A 24,363-nucleotide genomic window follows, 5' to 3' on the forward strand; every position below is an offset into this window, starting at 1 on the left:
TACTTCTAAAGGTTAATAGGTTTCAAGAGTAATGGTTTGGCCCACGAAATTAAAATCCATGCAACAATCCTGTTAAACACAATTTGCTCTCTTTGGGTGCTTGATTAGCACAGTATGTGTTTGGAAAAAAATAAAAGAACGATACTCTACATGACTGTTTTGGATAACGTTTGGATTTTTCCCACTAAAGCAAGAAAATAAAAATTGTTCCTTATGCTCCTGACAAATTAAGGTTGAACTGATATTACAATGCACCTGTGAACTGAGTTCCAGTTTTTACATGAAATTTGTTCCCAGAGAATCTTTACATATTAAAATATGCTTTAGCACACAACCTAGAGAATGAAAGAAATCACGATTTTGCTGCACTCAAAAACCAGTTTAAGTATTGTAACTCCTCATGAAAATGAGTAATCATTTGTTAAACAGAACATTAAAGAGCCTAAGTTTCAATACACACAAATCCACTGTTTTGCTAATTGATGAACTTACGGCCATTTGCTATCATTTTTTTTAACCTGGATTATTGCTAAGAAATAGAACGTAGTTACAGATATACATATCAAACACACCCAACTGACTAAAAGCTTGAAACAGTTTTCTTTTAACATGTCAAAAAGACAACGCTATTTCCAAACCTACAGACCACAAAGCGATGTGCTTATTCAAAATGTGGCTATTGTTCAGAATAATAAACATTATCAGAACTGCATTGAGAGAACTTACGAAACACAAAAATCAGTTTCAGTCATTTAATTCAGGATTGCAGCATGTCTCTGGTAGTACTTCTCAGATTGAGTCTATTTCTTTCTTAAACAGCTCTCAGATTTCATCTATACACTTCTCCTACGTGGGTTCACCCTTTGACCAGCTGTTGCTATGCTCAAGGGCCTCTGAACTGCCCCATCTCCTGACTCAACACCTCTGTCCCTTCTTCTGTAAGGCCGTGACATCTCGCTTCACTCTGTAACAATCTTGATTGTCCAAATTCACTTAATTTCTGACTCTGTTAGGAAGAGCTGCTCCCTCATCTTTGCTCCAAGAGAAATGTGTTCACACCTCTCTTATTTTAATGTAGAGTGCTGAAAGTTACATCATTATCTCATCATCTACTCATCTTTATTTCCTCGACCTGGTAATTAACACACAGTAGCACCAAAAAATCATTTGTAAATATGTTAATGAACAGATAAATGAATGAAAGGAAGCAACAAAGAATGATCACCCCTCTTATTTACCAGACTCAGTTTTAAGCATTATGGCTCTTTCTAAATATAAAAATAGATACTTAATACACTTCTGAGCACGTAGATAACTTGAACACATGCATACTGAATAAAACATACGCTCTATGGATGAAAAATGGTCATCTTTGCAAGTATCTAAGTCAATGTGTCTGAAAGTAAACCACAAGACTTTCAAATCATTTGAGAAACGACAACATCTTTAGAATTATATGATCCTCCAGGGTGACTATTCTGAAGTACCTAAAGTTTACCTGAATGTATAGATGTGTGTGTGTGTGTGTACACGTGCACATACATCCGTGTGTGAATATATTTATTTAAATCAGACTCTTCATATTCTAATGACCCTGTGTGTGGCGAAGCACGGGGTAAAGTGGGTACATGTTCTCATTTAGGATTTAGCAAAGCAATTTTTGAATAAAATAAATGCTGACCTACACCAGGGATCAGCAAACTACTGCCTGTGAGCCAAATCTGGCCTGCTGCCTGTTTTTGTAAATAAAGTTTTATTGGGACACAGCACACCTTTTAGTTTACACGTTGTCTCTGGCTGCTTTTGTGCGACAGTGGCAGAGTGGAGCAGCTGTAACACAAACCCTATGGCCCACACGGCCAAAAATATTTACTATCTCATCTTTCAAGAAAAAGTTTGCCAGCCTCTGATCTATGCCTTCTATTTAGTTTTAAGTTGCCTTTTTTCTTCACTCTTGTGTTTATTTCTAGTATGAAATAAAAACAAAATTAATATATCCTAAGTATTACACATATTTAAGTGACATCAACATATTTATTATGAATTCACATGATAAAATGCCTTGTAACCCACCTAAGATAAAATTGTGAGCTCTATATAAATACTTTCTTTGAAATTTTATAAAATTTTCTTAAGTGCATTACACAATTGTTATCTTAAAAAAAAAACGACCACGGATATAAACTCTATATTACACAATGAACTTACTGTGTAGTGATGAAAATTCTACATCTGGGTAACATACTTGTGGCTAGTCAGATGTTCGGCAGATATTATGGGTATCTAGCAAATAAAAAATTATTTAATGAATGACCCATGCAAGCAAGCCAACAACCAAGAGATGAAAACATTTTAATATTAAATTTTTTAAGAAAAGTGAAATTCAGCTGTGAGGTGACAGTCCTTATCTGGTCAACATAACAGTAAGTTAATGTAAACTTAATGCCAAAGTAGCAACTCATTTTTAAAAATCTTTGTGTTAAATACTATTCTATACATGTTATCAGTTTTTAGGAAGAGAAGTAAAACTATCAAAAATTCATGCAGAGCAGTAATTGAAAGAAGCCCTTTTTGTTGGCCTACACACACACACCTGTGGTTTCAGTTATTCCGTAATCCAAAAAGTAAAGAAATGTCTTGCCTATTTTTGTGCAACCAGTTTCTACATTTTCATTCAACTGATGGTGTCTAACTTTTTTCCAAGTTAAAAGTACCAGGTAAGAATTATAAAGGAGTATTTCAAAAGAACTGGATAACGGTGTTAAATCTACTTCAGAACCCATTTCTGAATCCCAACTGCACATTTTATTGTATTTTAAATGGGCAAGAGAATTACAAAACTTGAGAGAAAATACAATAAGGAAATACAATAAGGAATATAGAGGTGACTTGTTTCCATCATCCCAAAAGCCAAGATCTTCCAGTTTGTAGCCTGATTCTCCTCCAGCCCAGAAGTATGACTGCTATCCTGGGAGACAGATGTATGACATCTATCCTATAGACGAGTATGACTGCTATCCTGGGAGACAGATGTATGACATCTATCCTATAGACGAAGACGATCAGAGGAGTGAAAGCACGGGTTCTAACACTAGTGATCCATTTCCCGGTGTGTAACCTTGAGCAAAGCACTTACTCTATGCTTAGGTTTCCTCATCTCTAAAATGGCCCGAGTCCCATTTTGGCAAGGTTGATGGGAGAACAGTAAAATCACATACATGAAGGCATTTTGTTGTTGTTTCGATTTAGTTGTCCTAGACCAATTCAACATATTACAGTCCACAGTCTGCAGTGTAAATTAATTATGTCTCTATTTTATTTCCATTTCTCAGATGATATCTTTACACAATTTTACAGCATTGGCAAATGGCACGAAAATGTGCTCCAAGCATAATGAAGCTTCTCATACCATTTTTCCTGCTGCTGCAGGACAGGATGTTGCACCCAACAGTGTAGAAGCATCAAGGATGGGGCTGTCGAAACATACCAAGGACCTTCAACACCAATCGATGCAGATGAAGGGCCAGCTATAAACTTCTGCATGCATGCAGGCTGCATTTTGTGGCATCAGCTATTTCCAGCATTGCTACTGTACTGTAGGCATATACATATGTATGTATATGTAGATATAATATATGTGTGTATATATATATCCATTCCCTTTTCTTTCTTTTGGTTGTGAAACAGTATGAAGACCCAAGATTATGCATGAAATGGTCACAGCACAATGCAAAAAGTAAAGTGTCCCCTACAACCAAGGTGGCCAGGGCGTGTTGAAATTTGCTTTGCTGTACTTCTGCTTACACCAGCAATTCTATAGTCATACATGGTACACACAAGAGAGTTCAACATCATTAATCTGCACCATCAACGGATTGCATTGACTCCATTAAGAAATTTCTACCATAGATTACTTACTAACATGCCACAGATGCACAATCTAGCATTCTTGTAAATGAGTCTGATGTGTGAGCATAAATCCAGGGCTATTTTGACAAGCTTCGGAAAAACTAACGATTCTTTGCCAAGAAATGTTTAAAGCTTGTCTGAAACTTTAAAATACACCCATTTTGGCATGCTGCTTTTGAAAGTTTTTAATGGCTGTACTAATAGCTTATAGTTCTTCTTCAACAGTACACGGTGCACTACAGAAACAAGGGTGGCTACTCCTTATAGCAATAACTGCGAATTCGGATGGTACTTAATTGTTCTTCTTTTCCCAAAGGGGCAACATGTTGATTCCCATCTGATACTGGTTCTTCTGAGAATCATTTGGCTACATTTAACCTTGGTCTGGGGGTTATCTGAAACTTGATTTGCCTCTAGATTTTTTCATATGCTATTAACCCTACTGAACTTTACGTTCATAACAAACATATCTATATATTCAAGCCAAAACCTACTTTACATAAATTTGACTTTGATTCAACCAGTATTTTCTAGAACATAATTTTAAATAGGAGCAGAAAACGCTGGTTGAATCCATGCAGATTTTAAAATGTAAATATTTTAATAATCAATTTCTTTTGAATACTCACATCATAAAGTTTAAATTTCTGAAACAGATTCCTTCCACTTAAAAATACCCTGTGTATCTGTCACTCCATAAACTTGTATGGAACATAGAATGACTCAATTTGCCGTACTGGATGCCTTTTTTTTTTTCCCTTCATAACCCTCAACGTTTATGCTGAGTAGTTACAGAAATAAGAGCACTTAGGAATTTTATTTTTTCCCTTAAATCATTGAGAATCAAAACTTGGACACAAATTTAACCTATTTTGAATATGCAATCTGCTTATTGAATAAAACTATAATGAATTTATAACAAACTCTATTTACAAGAGTGGTCATTTGTGGCATAGATAACACATTTAAATATTTTGCTTTTTATGAAGAATTTGGGCAAGAACTAAGAAATTGTATGTATCAAATGCGTATAACAAAAACCTTAAAATCACCTGTATTTTAAAAATGGTAAGTTTCAGGTGTGCCGCATTGTAGTTCAACACCTGTATACACTACCCTATATAATTTCGATTGGTCGAAACACCTGCGTGATGGATTGAGCCCAACTGAGAATTGCTTGTGTAAATATCATTTTAGTAGCTTTAGAAATGGAGCTGCGACAACTTTGGAGCACTTATAAATGGCATAAAAGCATTCTGCCGCTCATCAGAGAGAATGTGTAGGCCAACAAGAGGTATCTTTGAAACCCCATGCTCTTAAAGCACCCTCTACAGCCCTCACAGACACGCGACTCCCACGGACCTCAGTGGGAAATTCACGTGCGTCAGGGCTGTTGGACTGAGCCCTACGAGAGTTGGTTTTTAAGAAACAAAGCTGTAAATTAGCAAACCTGGTTGGCTGTGGCGGTTGCAGCGAAGGGAACACTTGTGGCAGATGTTGTTGCTGCGGACACAGTGGCTGGCGTAGCACCGTGCACCATGGGAACTTTCGGAGGGAAAATCATATAAGCAAACATACAGAAGAGTGTAGCAATATGGAAACCATGGCAACATGGAGGAGATAATTGGGCATGGTATTTATCACAGCAACAAGCCGTGTGACGGGGCATCATCACCAGTGAGTGACATGCAATCACAGCGCAAAGCAGGACAACATTCCAAGGAGAGAAGGGGAAGGGGGATGAAAGAGAAAAAAAAGGGGAAAAAAAGCTTGTTACCATCAAATCAAGAAAATTGACACAAACAGGCTTAATTTGCTAAGTCAAAAACAAGAATTTTATATAGTGTTCATAGTCAGACATTCAAAATCTAAGTCAAAATACAGGTATTTACTTCATATATACAATTATCTGTTTGAATAAAAGTATGTTTTCTTATTTACTATTGTAAAAATATACAATATATTACTTTTATGAGATAGTTTTTTTTTTCTTACACACCAGAACTCATAGTCCAATCAAAATCCACTAAAGGTGACTAAAGGAAACTTGTGTGTAAAGAAAACATTTATGTGAGTCCATGTCAATTAAATAGAAAATGGCATTTAATTGACAGGTGTTAGTAAAAAGGAAATGGACTTGCCCAATAGATATAAGTTAAACTTAGCAGTGGATTTTGAGGGGCTGTGAGGTGCACCATAGGTTTAAGATAATCAAGAAACAAAGCTGGCACCTACCAACACTTGTAGCGGGTGTCATGCACAATATTGAGCCTGCCCATCATGCATTGCAACAGGAAGGTGGATTTGAAAAGGGAAAAGAATTAAAACATCCCATCACACGTGTAATTAGGAAATTCATTTGAACAAAGAAGAAAAATTGTTATTATGGGAACAGTGGCATGTAACTGTCAGCACAATCAAATCATACAATAGCATAGTGATCAATTAGAACTAGTCTCAAGTGAAGAATAAAAGCCAGTTTAACTGTGTGCTGGTACACGTTGTTTCTCCTAATTGCTGCCTACAAATAAAAGTATTTTGAAAAAAATTGAAACCTGCTTAATTCTTTTAAAAATAATACTGCAGTTTGTTTTGTTTTAATCTGGTTACTAGCCATCTGGTAGCTTTGCTATTTCTGACTTTAACCTATGAACTGAGCACATGTTAAATCATTAGGGAAATTTATTATTAAGATGCTAAATAATTCAACGCACAAAACTGACTTAACAATGTAATGAAACCAAAACATTCATTTTCATTCCTTTGGTCTTATTTATTTCCCTGTTCACTGTAGCGACAACAACACAGGCATGGAAGGGGTTGTGATCATTCATACAGGAATTTTATTTGGAGGGGTACCAAGCAATAAATTATGCATAAAGCGAAAGTGAACTTCTGCATTGCCTTAGTTGGGAATTTAAATGTAAGGAAAACATTGAGATGGGATATACTTTCATATAAGTCTCGAACTGGTTTACTTAGTAGGTATCTGGGAAAACTGACTGGTTTTCACTGCTGGTTTAGACCCTCAGGACTTCTTGGAATAGCAAATGTTCTACAAAATTTCACATCCAAAAAATGGTTGATTAGATTTCAATAAAAACCCTGAATGGGAGATAATGAAGATATATACATCGCATATGGGGTGTTAGCACTGATGTTCACAATGGCGCCACATGACGTTAAAATAAATATTACGTATATAGTCCCTGTTCTCTTTGACATATAAACATTGAAAAATCTAACTTGTTTTACCAAGTACAGGGCCCTTTCCCACATACTGAATTACTGTTCTTTCTATGAGATTAGTTTAGACTTCTAGGTTTTAAAATATCAAATGATTTTATGTTTCTATCTGAATCTTGGTGCATCCTATTTAAATACTAGCAGCATCTGGGATGAACATTTGTTAGAAAAGTATCTGCCAATTTCGTCTCGTCAGAGATGGCCCTATAAAACAAAGCTGCCATTGAGAAGCACAGATTACTTAACTGGCATCCTTGTAACAGCTGCAATTAGACTGTTATCACAATTAGACGGTGGGCACAATGATCAGTGATTAAACTAGGTAATGGCGCTAGGGAGGCATCCTCTCAGGTGGAGTACTATTACATTGATAGGCATTATTTAAGACACTTGAAGATCTCTGTCATTTGCTACCACTACTGAGTCAAAGACTTGTGAAAGACAACAAAAACAAACCAGTAATAACAAAGACGGTAATTTGAGACAGTAGAGCAAGCAAAATTTAATACTCTAGATCTTATGAAATCATTATCCTATAATAGTGGGGTGGGAAGACTGAGAAAGAGAGGATGAAAAGATGAATGAAAAAGAATAATGTGCAATTTGATAAACTGTCATTTTAAATACTGTACAGGTTATAGGTTTTAAATTTATTATTTATTATTATGCTGCAATTTGCCTATTGTATTTCATCCCATGCATAATTGAGGCTGCACATGCTGAAAATGAGTTAAATTTACCCTATCTCTCTAAAACTCTAAAGCATTTATGATTTGCATTTCAGTTTGAGTTATCTTCCTCATTAACATTATAACCAATGCACACAGTTTTGAGAGGGATTTGCAGCAAATAAACATAAGGCAGCAATGAAAATACTAGCCAGGGTGCAATAACTCACGAATATGAAGACATAATGCTGTAGGACCCACTTACCAAAAACAAAAAATCACTTTTGAAATGACCATAATATCCATCTTTACATCAGACGGGTTGATTTATTAATAATGATTGTACAAGTAGCCAATTAAAATTTTTTCCTTCAGTTTTCAGCACAAGGCAACATTTAAGTGAATGTATTTGTCAATTTCGAATTTCCCCTACAAAGGTATTTGCAGAGCAGAATGGTGTGTTTCTGAGGAATGCAACTTTAATTACATGATATTCATATTAAAATTTTAAATTGATCTGTATGAAGGTGCAGAAAAAATTACTAGGAAGGTAAGTTACAAATGAGACGTATGTGTAGGTAAAATCAGTTCAAGGAGAAAGGAAGGAAGTAGAGAGAAAAAGAATTATAATGGAGATTTGGTTGGAGGTTTGAATTTAGATATGGTAATTCAAGCCTATTTAGGTAGATTATGATAGAAGTATAAAGCTGATTTAAAGTCTTCTAAAAATAATTTATATCATTTCAAACTAAAAGTTCACAATCAGTTGAATTATTCTCAAAATTGATATCTAAAGAAGCAACAGCTCCATAGAATTTATTTCTGTTTCTATTCAATCAATCGAATTCTATTTTATTACACTACTGAGTTGGGAAATAATAAATAAAACTCAGTGCTTACTACATTCCAGGCTTTATTCTAGACTCTTAGACTTGTCTATAAAAGTGCTTTAAGAAAATGTTTTTATCAAATATGTTTAGAACTCACTTAAACACAACTCTGAAATAATTACTATTATCCCCATTTTATAGATGAAAAAAATGAAAGTATAGGGAAATTATATCTTGTGGTACAGCTGTATTTAAACTTCCAAACCAGATTTGTAATCACTATGCTAAGTTTCAAGTAAACCATCTGCATTAATTTCATTAAGTATAATGAAAGTGATAAGCTGGAAATCTTTGTTTTCTATTCTTTCTGTTAAAACAACCCCATCCCTCTGCAACTCCCCTCTCACTCCAACCCCTCAGGAAAGTTTCTTGGCCTTTTGTTTCCTTATTTCTGGTAGTGTTGCCACGCATGGCGAAGCTGAAGCCGTTTACAGGAAACTTATTTTTAGGTCTTTTGAAATCATAAACCTAAACTGACTGAGGGCAATATGCCAGGAGGAGAGAAGAGAGGTGTGCCTCTGAGGATCGCATGTAGGCAAAAACTGTGAAGGAGGGCAGAGAGAAAAGTTCCTCCAGACCCTGGAGAGGAGGCGGGCAGTGTGCAGGGTCCCTGGGTAGTTAGGCATGTGGCGTGTTCTTTCACAGCAGCCCCGCAGGCAGCAGGCTTTCCAAGGAATGGGCTGCTAAGGGAGGGAGGCTAAGGGGCTCAGGCAAGGATGCTTGTACCCAAGGCAGGCATAGAAGCCCTGGAGTACCTGCCTTCAGGAGATCTTGTGGGCTTCCCTGGTGGCGCAGTGGTTGAGAGTCCGCCTGCCGATGCAGGGGACACGGGTTCGTGCCCCGGTCAGGGAAGATCCCACGTGCCGCGGAGCGGCTGCGCCCGTGAGCCATGGCCGCTGAGCCTGCGCGTCCGGAGCCTGTGCTCCGCAACGGGAGAGGCCACAACAGTGAGAGGCCCGCATACCGAAAAAAAAAAAAAAAGAGATCTTGTAAACATGGACATTGAGGACATCAGCAGTGACCAGTGCTGACTGAGGAATGGAGAATGGGTAGCCTGTCTGAGACTACTGGACTGCACAGGACCTCTATTTGAGTAGAGACAGAAAGAAGAGGAGATGTGAGGATGGGGTTCTGGAATCCCAGTGACGCCGCCTGATATTTCTATCCAACACAGTGAAATTGGAGTTTAGAATTGGACTTAATTTCAGTTCAGGAAAATAAATCTGATGTAAATAAAAGTGTTATTTCTTACACACTCTAATTTCAGGGGTGAAATTTACAACTACAACGTAAGTAGACCCTAGGTTATGCATAATCTGTATAAATAATGAATTTAGTTTTAAAGGGTGAAGGTTAAAAAAAAAAAGGACTATATATCTAAAAAAAAAAAACCACCAAAGCTTCAATGTGAACTTAATCCAAATTACTTGTATTTATCTTTAAGTGAGATGGACGGTGTAAAAACAAAAGGCCAGAAAACTTTCTTGGGGTGGGTGGCAGGGAGATGCAGTGGGATGGGGTTGATTGAATGAATGGAAAGATGGATGAATGGACGAATGGATAAGTAGACGGATAGGTGGATGGAAAACAGGGAAGGAACAGAAGAAAGAGAGGAAGGGAAGGAGGTAGGGTGAGAGAGAAGAATAGATAGATGGTTAGAAGGATGGATGGATAAATGGATAGATGAATGCATACACGGATGGATGATGGATAGATGGGTATAGGCCACGTAAGTCCCAGTTTGTTCTTAAAAGTTACGGTATATACTAATTTTTCTTAGCTAGCTAGCTGGTTTGCCACTGAACCCTGATCTTTTGCTAGCAACTTACTCTGTATACAGAGTTACCTGCTCTAAAGATTTAGCCAACCATGCTTCATTGTAACTTCAATGAAATAGACCTGCGTGTCCCTGAAGTTATGATTGAAGCAATAGACTACAGAGCTCTAAAACTCTAAACTGCAAAAAATAAATGACTTCCTTTTTCTAATCAGTTCCAATAAAGTCTTCAGAATATAACTTCCAAATTATAATACTGTGGTTAGATAGGATGCTCTGATCATATAATTCTTCTATATGTCTGCAGAATAACCTAGACTTTGGAAAATGACTTTTTCTCCCAGGCGTTATACATAAGATGACATATGAATTTGTGGTAGGATGGATTTTCTGTAGTTCTCAAAGTATATTTAAAAACTTAAATTAGCTGAAAATATTTCAAAATTGAGAGATTTCACATATGAACCTCCAAATGTCCAGAATATCTGGAAAAAAAATCATAAGATCTGGCAACACTGGACACCAGGGCCACTGCATTAGGTTGTACAAGTTTGTATACAACCAACCCTGGGAGGAACAGACACAACCACCCCTTGTTCACGAAGACTCTGACGTACATGGAACCACAAAGGGTACTGTGCAGTGCACCATACCCACTAGGCAGACAATCCTCTAAGGCAGCAAAGGGCTAAGTCTGAACATTGACCGACCCCTTTAGACTGGGCCTGTGCTCTCCAGTGCCTCCCAGACCCCACAGCTCCTACTTTATTTCTTGCTCACTTATTCACGTTTCCTGCCTGGCCCTGAAGGCATTTGGGTTTCATATTCTCTGCCTTAGATTTCTTTCCTTTCTGGTTGTCTGATAAAGTGGTTTGGCAGAAGTATAAATGGGCTATCCATTTTAACTTCTTAATGCCATACTGGCACGCAGGTACACATGACAATGAAAATTTTATTTTTGGCTGCGCAATGCGAGGCATGCAGGATCTCAGTTCCCTGACTAGGGATCGAACCTGTGCCCCCTGCAGTGGAAGCGTGGAGTACAAACCACTGGACCGCCAGGGAAAGTCCCGACAATGAAAATATTTTTAAGGAATGATGGAGGCAGTACTTACTTCTGATTATGTGACCAATAAAGGTTAACCTGAAGCTTAAGCTCTTTAAAACTGGGTTACAAATAACTCTTATTTGATATTACTATTGCAATAATTTCATAGCATGTTGACTACAAATATCAAGAACAGAATATTTCTGATGCAAATTCATCATAAAAATGCAAATGCATCTTAAAAATTTCAGCATATTTCAATATATTGTGGCACACTTTATTTAAATTAACAATGCTTAGTTTCTAGAACAGAGAGATAAGTATGATTCTGACTTATGAAGGTATTTATTGTTTTTCTCTGACTTGACCTTACCTAATCATCTTTTGCTCTATCCTATCCACAGACTAAAAACCATTCCAGGGAGAGACTATTGTCATAAGTCAGAGTCATGCATATCATGCAATTAATGATTATACTTATTTAGAAAAATCTTCAGTCATTTGAATGTTTTTGGAGAAACTGATGCAAAACCCATTTGATAAAACAGATTATTTTAGGTTTCTTTAAATAATTTATGGAAGAAGTTAGATTTGTTTTTATTTTTAGATTTTTAAATAGGGAAACTGTCATTTCTAGTAGTAAGGTTTTATTCAATGAAATAAACTGACAAAAATAATTTTAAATTTCTTCAAAGAGATTATGGCAGTTACCTACTTGAAACTTTGAAACTTTGTTTGAATCCCTTGAAACTTTGTCTACTGATCTGACTATAGAAAAATTGATAGATTATCTGTTGGAGACAGCATAAATCCAGGGGCGTGGCAATTTATACTAAAGCAAAAAGATCCATTTCTGGAAATCTCTGAAAAACTGTATACGTTGAGAAGAAATTTTTTAATCTTATTAAAACTTAAAACAAACGTGACTTTTCCCTCAGAATGCACAAATACCCTACAGATCAACATGATTTAATTTCTGTTCTAAAATGGACACACTGCAACTTGATAGACACTATTTCATGAGTAAATATCATTTTATCTGTGGTTCCAGGACAGGCTATTTCAATTAGTGGAATATTCTAGTTCATTCAATGTTACTACATATTCTACATAGGGATGGCTAGTTTTCAAAGATGCGCTGTATATAAAGTTGTGCTTAGCAGTAAAAACTAATGTGACTATAATTGATTCTCATTATTCAAAAACAAATTATCACATTCCCTCATGGCATTTTGAACGTAATGCCCTGTAAATACTGTTAACATAGTATAATATACTAATGGGGCTGGATCTCTGACATACACATCTAGTCATAAATTTATCAATTTAATTAATAAAATTATTGTATTAAATAAATCTCTTAACACATGGTAATTTTTTAGAAAGATTAAGAGGTAAAGAGGAAAATAAGATTAGAGTCTCTGGTTAGTTGAATTCCAGATTACAAGAAGTGTAATATGTATTTTTCTGAAGTAAATGATGAGTGAGCAAAAATAATGAATTTCTAGATAACTAATTTTCTGATTATTTATGTTTTTAAATTATATATCTTTGTGTATAGTTCTAGAGTATATTTATTTGACTAAGTTGTAATCAACTGAAACCACAAATGTATAACTCAACAATAAATGTAAACTTCACTGGGCACTTAGGGCTACTTCAATATTAGCTCAGGAGCAACAATTTTAAGTGATATATACTGATTGGTACTGATAAGAGCACTTTTTAAGAGCTCTGGAACACAAAGTCAGTTTTTTATTCTCCACCTTGAAAACAAAAAGGCTGAAAAATAAAAATCAAAACTGAAAAGTGTCATTTCATATAATTCAAATGAACTCTATGGAATCATGAAGGCAAAGGGGTCTTACAGCAGGAAAGGGTCATAAAATAGCTTGACAGACATATAACGGTGTAGAGGAAAGAGGAAAAAAAAAGAAAAGAACTCTATTTCAATTCCAAATTACACAAACAAAAATAAATATATAAAACATCAATGATGTCTAATCCATCTTTCATTAAGCTAAAATTCTTAGTTTTTAAGGAAAACCATAGGCGATACCTCAGACAAGTTTCCATCTTACCTTCCACCTGCTCTATGGCTAAAAACAACTGGGGGTGTGGCTTATCTGCTCTACCAGTAGCACTCTACAGGGATCATCAGATTCATTTATTAATAAACTCAAACCCCTTACCTGGTGGGAGAAATGCTGTATGCTGTTGTAACTGCATGTTGGCTAGAGCCTGTTGGTATTGGAAAATACCAGTGTTAAAGACTGCGGTGGCACCGTTGGTTTTTTCAAGAGCAGGCCTCTTTGGTAATGGGGGAAGTACAGCTTGAGGAATTCCCTGTTTAGTGAATGAGTATAAAAAACAAATACCAGTAAAAAGAGAAAAAGAAAAAAGAAAAATCAGTTGAGGGCTAAAATTGTTAGGAAGCATGAGCAAGCAAGCAGCAGAGCACTTAACTACCCAAGGGGAAAAAAACATCCAATAAACAAAAATTTAAAGGGAAAAAAAAAAAGCAAGATAAAAGCTTTAAAGGAAGCATTATTTTTGTCTTGGGGGCGGGGGGAAAAACCCACTAGTATGAGAGCACATGTTATAATGTGTTAAAGTGTTTTAAGTCCCATAATGCTTCAGGCTTTCTGGGAGAAGCCATTGATTTGGGAAAAGAAGAAAAGCTGCACTGCGAGCTCCATGAGGACTGACAAGTATAAGCAATGTTAATAGTTAATTGTACGGAGTGACCGAAACAGGTAAAATAAAAATCAGTCCCACTCTGCCCCTCCCCCCATGTCTACCTAAACATGCACATGTCCCAGAGCATGCAAGTTTTTTTTTTTCTTAAAACACTGAACTAGAAATATTAAAAAGTCAATAATTCTATCACTAAAGCCATGCTAACCAAACAGGTACATAAATATACAGTCCAAAAATACATTTTTAATGTCCTTCAAGTTTTCCATTAGAATATTCTACAATGTAGTTAAACTGAATGTGGACTGCTGGGCTTTCGGAATCTTTCATTGTATGATATCCGTCCAGGGACTTGTATTACGGTCTTTCCGCTAATTTTGTCAGGAAACCACACTCAGTTTTTCATTGTACTTTACAACTTTATAACAGAAAAAGGAATATATATTTTTAAATAGATAGAAAAAAAAAACTTGTATCTACAATAAAGCTACATGCCAAGCTAAAAGGTGAAAGGTCATAGTACCAGGTCAAAGGTTGCCTCGAGGGGTCGCTTCAGTGATTTGACAGCCGACTGAGTCTTAATTAGCAGGCAGCGAGCACATGATGGCAATGGGCCAGTGGGGTTCAAGCGCATTAACATAAACAGCAAGCAGAGGTGCATCATGGGGGCAGCAGTGCATTTTTGGGTAGGTGAGAAAAAACAAATAAAAAAACAAATCATCGGAATGCCATATACAACGAATAACAAGACTAAGCATGCACAATAAAGGCACTACTGAGTTGTTATTGGGAGGATAACTCCTCTTTGTAGTTAATTACAAACAAGATACTCTAACAGAAAAAAAAAAAGAGTGAAAGGAAGAGAGGAGGAGAGAGTCTGCCTTCTGTATTTTTGCTCAAGTATCCATAAACAAACACAGAAAAGACCTCTCTCGTGATTATTTTACTGTGCTATGAAATACCACACAGTGTTTTTTATGAATATTTTAAAGATTACGTCATATATTTATGTAAAAAAAAAGGACAACATTACAACAGCTAAGCAAAGAACAAAAATGGACTCATTAAAATCAGCTATTAGATCACATTAAAATTTACCTTAAGTGTATAGGTATCTGTTCTAAATGATCCAATTTCTAACTCCTCCTTGAGTACTGCTTTCTCCTTTCTACGTAATGGCATAGGCAAGCTTCTCTAGTTTTACAGTTCTGTTTATGCCACAATATTGCTTAAGATTATCTAGATAGCAAACTGTTCAAAATCTTGTAGCTAATCCTAAAAACAATTTTGTTGAAGCAAGTCTCCTAAATAGTTCCAGATTCTCTTATGGTTAAAAGCAAGATAATGTAGAGAAGAGCCTTGATGTGCAAAGGAACACACCGAAGGAAAACGATGGCTGATTAGGTGGCACACAGAAATAAGAGGACCGAAATGGCAGGATCGTTAAACCGAAAAGGAGACAGGTGTTCTGTACGAAGCAGAAATTTCAGAAACCCTATATCCAGAATAAGACACAGTATTAAGAGCTAGGCCGAGGGAAGGAGCAATCTGAACCATTTGAGGAGTTACTCTCACTTCTCTGAATGGTAACTTCATTATGTATTGTCTGGGATACCTGAACAAACATATCTTAAGCAAAAATTTTTTTTAAAAAGGTTAATAAATGAATAGCTTGTCGTCAGATATCGCTGTTCACTTTGCTTTTTTGACTGTTAACGAGGATTGATCTGAGGTCTCTAACTCACCATGGCAGCTGCGGTGGCTGCAGCCTGTGCTGCAGCAGCCTGGTTGACCTGGTATTGGGCAGCCTTGATCTTGGCTTGCAGATGTGCGGGAGGATGAAAGTATTTGCACTTTTCCCTAGAGCATCTCCCTTTGATGTAATCCATACACACGGTGACTGTGTTGTCATTGGTGTCAATCATTGTGCTGTCAGCAGGATGGGCAAACCGACAATCGTTTTCTCCTCTGTTGCAATTGCCACGCTGGTACTCTCGACATACCTACGGGGTCATTAAGTGCACAGGGGTCAGTCAACATGGACAAGTAGAAACTTTCCGAAGATTTTAACTTAAAGTGCAAGACTGGTGATAGAAGCCAACAAATGAAAGGGGAAAAGATAATTTGCAAAGGAACCACAAAATAACTTGAAAACATTCTTAGTTCGGTATACAAATTATAATCCTATTTCAGTAAAATGTCCATGAGAAAGAAAACACATTTATGATACTAATTATGGTAAAATATCTAATTTAAATTATGTTGATATACTTATTCATTACCAAGGGGGAAAACAGTAACTTTATATAGTGAAGAACCCTGGAGACACCGCTTTAATCAAACAATCAAAGTTAATATCACCAGTAATAAAGACATAATGACATCATGTACCTACTGATATGATGCACTGAAAAAAGGATACATTACATTTGTTGTATTACTGCTGAGAACGCATAACCTGAATTTATTTAATCATGAGGAAACATCAGACAAGCTAAAATGGTAGGATGTTTTACAAAATGACTGATCAGTACTCTTCCAAAGTGTCAAGGTCATGAAAGACAAAGAAAGATTGAGACACTGTCACAGACTGAATGATCCTGGAGTCAGAGAAAGGAGGTTGGTAGGACAACTGGTGAAATCTGATTGAGGTCTGTAGATCGGATAATAGCAGCTTATCAAGGCTAATTTTCTGGTTTTGTGAGTGGTAACATGGCTATGTAAGCTGTCAATATTTAGGTAAGCAGGGTGAAGGATAGGCAGGAACTCTTGGTTCTATTTTTGCAACTTTTATGCTAATCAGAAATTATTTAAGAAAGTGTAAAAAGTAAAATGATAGCTTTTTCATAAAATGTTTCGAAGAGCTAAGTTTTTGATCATTAGAGATTTACCTGGTAGCTATAAAAAGCAGATGGAAAAAGATTAGTTTTTGTTACTGTTTATTTTTTTTTTTTTGCGGTACACGGGCCTCTCACTGTTGCGGCCTCTCTCGTTGCGGAGCACAGGCTCCGGACGTGCAGGCTCAGCGGCCTTGGCTCACGGGCCCGGCCGCTCCGCGGCATGTGGGATCTTCCCTGACCGGGGCACGAACCCGCGTCCTCTGCATCGGCAGGCGGACTCTCAACCACTGCGCCACCAGGGAAGCCCTACTGTTTGTTTTATATCTATTAATTTTGGATGGGGTCCCTGGGGAAAGGTGAAAATGGGTTATTTTTCATTCATCTGCTCGATTTTGACTCTTACTATTAAAGTTTGTCATGGTGCTTGCTCTAATCAAGAGGTTGCCGGCGCTGTCTTCAGTCAGAATAGTTTGACCTTTTTACCACAAGAGGGCCATCTAAACACAGAATGTCCTTATATTTTTATGCTCTTACTTCATGCTTCAAGGATGTTTCCGTTTTGTTTTTCACAAATCTTTTTACAAACTGAGCGAATGCAGACCCTGAACACTCAATTTTGGAATTCATCAAGGGGAAAAAAGGGGGGGGAACCCCATTGTGATTTAAAAAAACAAAGATTTTCTTGGATTTAAATACATGAAATGATCACATTTAATTCTAGGCATTTCCCCCTTTTACATCCATATCCCATTATTGAGGAAAGTGCTTCCTTTTAAAAAGGTCTCTATAATTTGTATCGTGGTATATCTTAAAAATAGCATTATAAACGACATCTTGCACCATTTGGAAACCTCAAGCTAGCTAAAGCATTGCATTCCACATAGCAATGAGCCAACTCTATTCATCACCTCAATTTATGTAATTTTTAAAAATTATTAAATAACTACTCTGTGCCAGACACTCTGAGAGATATTAGGAATACAAAGGTGACTTAGGAAGTTACAGAAGATCCTTTTTTTTTTTTTATCATTGCATTTATCTTCTTGAACAAAAGAAAACAAGGATATCCAGGAGTTTATAATTTGAAAAGCAAAAGTGGTAAAGCTGTTATCCACAACTATTGTCCTCCACTCTCACTGAGGACTGGAGTCAGCTGTGCGGCTTTCTACACCACAAATCCCCACTTACTAAATTAGGCTCATCAAAATAGGAAGAGAGGAACACTTAAATGAGGATAAAAACTCTTCACGTATGTATGCAAAATTATGCTAAACTTATACCACAGCATAAACAAAAAAGTTACTTTTCTGTTTAAACAAATCTGTGTCAATGCAGCCTCATCCAATAGGAAACCATCTGTGTTCGGACACTACTGCTGTTAGCTCTTCAGTAATTCCTGCTTTCTCGAATATGCTCGCAGAGAAACTGGCAGCGGCTGAACCAACACTCTGTTTTCCAATTTCTCTCACTCTTTGCCACACTGACAAGAAAGAAGATCTGAAGGCAGTCTATCTGTAGGATCTTGAATCACTATCAAAATCAAAGATTTGCAATTTTTCAAAAACAATTATGCCAGTGCTGAGTGCCAGGCTGATCTTGACTTTTTTATTTCTCTGTCCATCTCAACGTTCTTTTTATTTTCAGGGATGTGAGCTTAAAATCAGGTTGCATAAAGATGATCATTCTAAGACCCCTTCTCGTCCCTCTCCGTTTGCTTTATGCATGTGTCAGTGTGGTTTGTATAGGTTAATAATTGGTTTATTACAGTTTTGTACTCTTTACTGCCTTGCAGGATGCACTGGGGGAGAATTCTAAAAAACGTTTAAGCAGAGCTGATAACTAGCAGTTAGCTCAGAATTTTGTTCCTAAATTCAGCCTTTTCTGATGTTCCAAGAACTTAGGTAACTGTTTCTGCATGATATACATTTTTGACTGTTTTTTTTTTCCAACTTAAGGTTCCTCCTGACAAGAGAAATGGAACAGAAGAAATATACTGAAATAGCTGTTCTCCTATTATTCTTGCCTTTGAAAAAAATAGAGAAGAAACTGAAAATCTCTTGTGAAAACTTGTACTGGTGAGAGCTACAAGGCTAGAGGGGCTAGAGAAGTTCGCCAAGCTTTGCATGTATATATGGATTGCTGGGTACCTATCTGAACAGAACAAACTTCCCAAAGCTTTTCAAACAGATTTTTCTCTACTAATGACCATCAATAAAATGGGATCTATCCCTTGACTGCTGAATATGGGTTTGGCCTGATAAACTCAAGCAAACTTTAGACTGTGTTGCTTCCCCAAAAGAAATCTCTTAGTTGTAGTATTGTGTTACCAAATTATAGTTGACAGACAAAATTTCAACAAATCGAACCTTATAATTCAAATCAGGATAAGAAGTCGCACAATTTACCATACAGAGAATTTGGAACAAAGAAGATAAAATTAGGATTTGAAAATCCTAACAACATTATGGCTCTTTTTTCTATTCTCATCCAATCTTCTGCACGATCATATTTTTCAAATAGTTGTAACTATAGTATGGCTATTTCTTGGTGATCTGTTTTTGCTCAACAATGTAGCATAAGCTTTTTGTTTGTTTGTTTTACTTAATAGTGTCCAGAGTCATCATTTTTGCTGGCTGCATCAAATTCCATAAAACAGATGTGTATAATATAGGTAACTCTTTCAGAGAACATCTAGATTATTTCCAATATTCCCATATTACAAATAATGTTGCAAAGAGTATATTCATGACCACACTCTTTAAAAAATCATTCTCTAAGGATAAATGTGCAGAAATGGCATTAGTGGGTCAACATATATAAGTACTTTTTACAGTTTGGTAAGTGGTTTTCAAACCTAGATGAAAATAATTCCATCTATTGATATTAGCTAAACACATAATGTGCTTCAATCAAAAAGAATGTTTGTAAGTATAAGTACTTATATGTACTATAAGTATTAAGGCAGTTGACCTATACACACTACTATATATAAAATAGATAATTAATAAGGACCTACTGTATAGCACAGGGAACTCTACTCAATACTCTGTAATGGCCTATATGGGAAAAGAATCTAAAAATGAGTGGATATATGTATACATATAACTGATTCACTTTGCCGTACACCTGAAACTAACACAACACTGTAAATCAACTATACTCGATTAAAAAAAAAAAGTATTAAGGCAGGATTTGCTTTGGAAATCAGGTAAGTTTTGGAAACTTTCATACAAAATGGATAAGAGGTTGCTTTTACAGTAAAAACCGTCATTTCAATAAAAATATTCACTGAAAATTCCATTTCCAGAAAAACACCTTTGGCATATAAACTTTAAACAATCAAAAGAAAAAGCAATCAGAAAAACTTCCCAAGGAAATCTAAATTAATTCTACATAAACCTTCTTTGGTTAATTAAATAGCAGTAGTAGGGTGGAAAGAGAATAGAGTTTGAAATCAGAAATTTTCAGTTCTATCTAGTGTTTATATTTACTAGCTCTGGAATCATGAATACTGAATAAGATAATGTACAGATAGCTTAAAACACACTATACAAATCTGATTAAACAGCTGTTATTCGATCTCAATTTCTATAAACATGACAAACATATTTCAAAATGGTCAAAATAATAATAGGTTGTATAAGTAGTATTAAATTCATCATTACTCTGCAAGTTAAGGCTTGAGAGTCTAAGGAAATTAAGGTCAATGGATGAACTTATTCAAAACTAAACAGCCATTTGCATGTTCTTTAAGAGACATTCTATGTTTTGTGCTTAACATAGTTAGTCATCTTTAGAGACTAACATTCAAAGCAGGAAGAGAGGGCTAACTGTAACAGGGAAGAGGGACTCTCGGGTACTTTTTTTTTTTTGCCGTACACGGGCCTCTCACTGTTGTAGCCTCTCCCGTTGCGGAGCACAGGCTCCGGACGTGCAGGCTCAGCGGCCATGGCTCACGGGCCCAGCCGCTCCGCGGCATGTGGGATCTTCCCTGACTGGGGCACGAACCTGTGTCCCCTGCATCGGCAGGCGGACTCTCAACCACTGCGCCACCAGGGAAGCCCATCTCAGGGTACTTTAATACTCTGGGAAGTCAATTTAAACCTAATGACCAATATTAAGGAGCTTATTCAAAGACACATACATACCCGTTGTTCAACAGTAAGCATCATGGACTTTATTAAGTTTGAGCTAACACAACACTTTAAAAAAGAAATACTGGATAATCAATTTTATCAAAGAACCCAAAGCATTACAGGTCATGAATATACAATCTAATACAAAGAAATTACCTGAGTTTTCAACTCAAAACGAATTCAAATATCCACATCTTAAAATTCTGGTGATTAGGGGAAATGATCTTAGTTAATTGTTGGTAAAATTACATTCCCAAGATAAATATCTGATGATGCGATATCTAGTTTCAGTCTGTTATTTGATAATTGTACAAATTTGGTCTACCTGAACCTCATTTTTTAAAAACTGAAGAAAAAGACATCTACTTTAGCTACCTCAGAGAATTTCTGTTAAGATCAACTGGGAGTTTTCTTTGAAATCTAAAAGGTGGAACCTATCATTACCACCAGGCCAGTGAAGACAAGCATATTTCTATAGATGATATAGCTAAGAATTTGTCATTTGACCTTATGTAATTAAAAAAATCAAATCTGAATATACAGGAATGACCAACTAAATAAAACTTGCCATTAAATACACTGCCAGATTTTCATTTACTCATTTCTATGCATGACAGGACATCTGAAACAAGCTCATCAATATGCCAGATGTTCAGATCTATAGTTACCTTTATTACTCCTTCTAAATAACTGCAAAGATAGGGGCATTTTAGCTTTAATTTGTATGAAGAAATTGGTGGAAAAACAGCAAATATGAGTTGGCTGAGCCAGGATTAGCAATTCCCTTATTTTAAACAATGTACAACTCTATCATCTCTAAAACAAAACTCAAACTAATCACAGACAGTAATAATCGACAGAGACTAGATGTTTTAAATGGGGGGTGTGACCACATTTTAGAGAGTCATTCTAAAGCGTTATTACAATTTAAAAAAATGTAGACTACATAGACCTGTGTGCATAAAACTCAATATTTCTTGGTACTTTTCTAAAGAAATTAAAATATCATACAAGCAATAGCCAAACACTCTCTACAAAAATACGGAAGTAAAATAATTCTATCAGTAAGCCTTTCTTATATTATTAAAAGCATTTGCTTTTCTAATCTTATTTTGAATTGCATCTTTTATATGCAATAGATCATGACAAATCCATTCAATGCCTATAATAATGTCATGTAGGAATGCCTTTCACAATCACTTGAATCCACATTTATCTTTAAATGCTCTTTTTTGTGTAGGCAGTAGGTATCATATGTTTTTATGTCTATATGAAAAAAGTCACTAGACTCTTCTGTGTCAGTAAGTAGTGGAAGCATTCAGTATCCAGTGGTCTGAATTAGAAATTCATGTCATGATTACCTCAGTAGAATAAAACTTTCGGCACATGAATACTTTATTTTAAAACAAACTTCAACTGAAAAGTATCAGAAGCCTAGTGGTTTGCTCTCCTTCCCTGGAATATGTCATATGTTTTTGTCATACAGACTATTGATATAAAAATGATGTAGTTCACAAAATGGCAATCTAATGTCTCCATCAGCATATGAAATATGTGGCCACTGGTTTGTCTTTTGTTTGGTTAATGCTGTTATGCAGCATAAATTACCCTAAAAATTATCACCAATTGCTTAAAATATTTCATAATGCTGTACATTGTGTTCTCAGCAATTTCGCAAAATGTAGAATGCTAAATGCATTGGAGGAGGAAGATTTTTGTATACAAGTAACTGTACATGAGGTAAATGATGAAAATTAAGACTTAAATGACAGGTGCTGGCATGCCTGGAATAGGTATTTTATAGACCGTTTGCATTTAGAATCACCTGGCAGATCTGTGCAAAGGATTTCAGAGACCCGCTAAAGACCCACTGAATCAGTCTGTGGGGATGAGGCCCTGCATTAAAATTTTTTTTTTTTAGTTTTTAATTTTTTTTTTTTTTTTTTGGCTGTGCTGTGTGGCTTGTGGGATCTTAGTTCCCTGACCAGGGACAGAACCCAGGCCCTGGGCAGTGAAAGCCCCAGTCCTAACCATTGGACCGCCAGGGAATTCCCAGGCCCTGCGTTTTTCACAACCGTCCCAAGTGATTCTAATCACATTAAAGCTTGAAAACCATTGCTCTAGGACTAGGGGCATGAACTAGATGCCACATTTTGTAGCTGGAATGTTCAAAATGTAAACATGTTCTCAAGAAGAATGCTAACACATGTTTAAAATGTGTCATATTTTATCTCTTCTGTTACATTACCCTAAGCTCTGAATAAGGGCATGTATCGTTCTGTGATTAATTAATTGATTAACTGGCTGACTGACGCATTTATTCCTTCACTGACTAAGTTACTGGGCGTCATTTATGAGCTTGGCACTATTCTGGTGGACCTTTGCTTGTTGTTAATAACACAGCTGATAACCTTATAAGGCTTCAAGATATGCCTTCCAACAGTTTTTACGTGTAAGATGTTCAACAGTTCTTCATTGGATATTGTTGAATAAACGAGAGAATAAATGCATTCATGGATCCTTCTTGCACCACAAAAAAATTATTGTGTGTCGTGAAAATAAGTCAAACAGTGATTTCCTTAATTACCAACTCTTTGTAATGAAGCAAAGATATGACTAAAAACCTCAGTCCTTTCCAGTACCTACAGATTTTTAACAATTTCTTAAAATAATCATTGAAAATGACCGCTACTTGAAAATTACACAAGGGCATCCCAAGGTCACAAAATGGAATTTTAAAAGCCTCATTTCAGTGACTGATATTCGGGAGACTTGCTCCTCTTTAGAGAAAACCATGAAGACTGAATTTTACAGCACAGAAAGTATGCAGCTACAAGGTCTTTTAAAAGATATCCAACAAAGAATGGATAATATGAATAGTGATAGAAAGCTTAGGGGTGTGTGCGTGTTATTTATATGTTAAATACCTTTACAGTAGTTTGTGGCTGGCATTAAACACAGGAAAATGACCTAAATTTCACCTAGAATGTCCTAACTGGAGGTGATCTTAGAGCTTGTCTGGTATATTCCCCTAATTTAATATGTGTGGAATATGAAGCTCGGAAAATATCAAAAACTTGACCTATGCTTACTCACCTAACTAGCAAAATCACCAGCACTAATCCTTGGATTCGATTCCTGTTTTTCAATTT

General features: G+C 36.2%; 1 protein-coding gene and 1 long non-coding RNA gene across 15 annotated transcripts in view; one reads left to right on the plus strand and one right to left on the minus strand.

Annotated features, from left to right (window-relative positions):
* LOC138842676 (uncharacterized) overlaps window positions 1-6,447 on the plus strand; it is a 42,016-nt gene extending 35,569 nt beyond the window's left edge. Inside the window, exon 4 of the long non-coding RNA XR_011377431.1 lies at window positions 3,333-6,447. This is a non-coding gene — a long non-coding RNA (uncharacterized lncRNA). The remainder of the gene's footprint in view (window positions 1-3,332) is intronic.
* The window catches only part of MBNL1 (muscleblind like splicing regulator 1), a 202,082-nt gene that overhangs the window by 3,769 nt on the left and 173,950 nt on the right, over window positions 1-24,363 (minus strand). For 7 of the 14 annotated variants that reach the window (XM_030844614.2, XM_030844634.2, XM_030844611.3 and 4 more), the window contains 6 exons: window positions 15,981-16,238; window positions 14,759-14,812; window positions 13,731-13,884; window positions 6,145-6,180; window positions 5,360-5,454; window positions 2,209-2,283 (listed from right to left, as the gene is read on the minus strand). In XM_030844614.2, the coding sequence (XP_030700474.1) occupies window positions 2,227-2,283; window positions 5,360-5,454; window positions 6,145-6,180; window positions 13,731-13,884; window positions 14,759-14,812; window positions 15,981-16,238 (654 nt within the window). In that variant the 3' untranslated portion in view covers window positions 2,209-2,226. The remainder of the gene's footprint in view (window positions 1-2,208; window positions 2,284-5,359; window positions 5,455-6,144; window positions 6,181-13,730; window positions 13,885-14,758; window positions 14,813-15,980; window positions 16,239-24,363) is intronic. The other 7 variants (XM_030844615.3, XM_030844622.3, XM_030844618.3 and 4 more) reach the window with 4 other exon arrangements.

Source organism: Globicephala melas, chromosome 4, assembly GCF_963455315.2.
Source record: "Globicephala melas chromosome 4, mGloMel1.2, whole genome shotgun sequence".
NCBI classification, from domain to species: Eukaryota; Metazoa; Chordata; class Mammalia; order Artiodactyla; family Delphinidae; genus Globicephala; species Globicephala melas.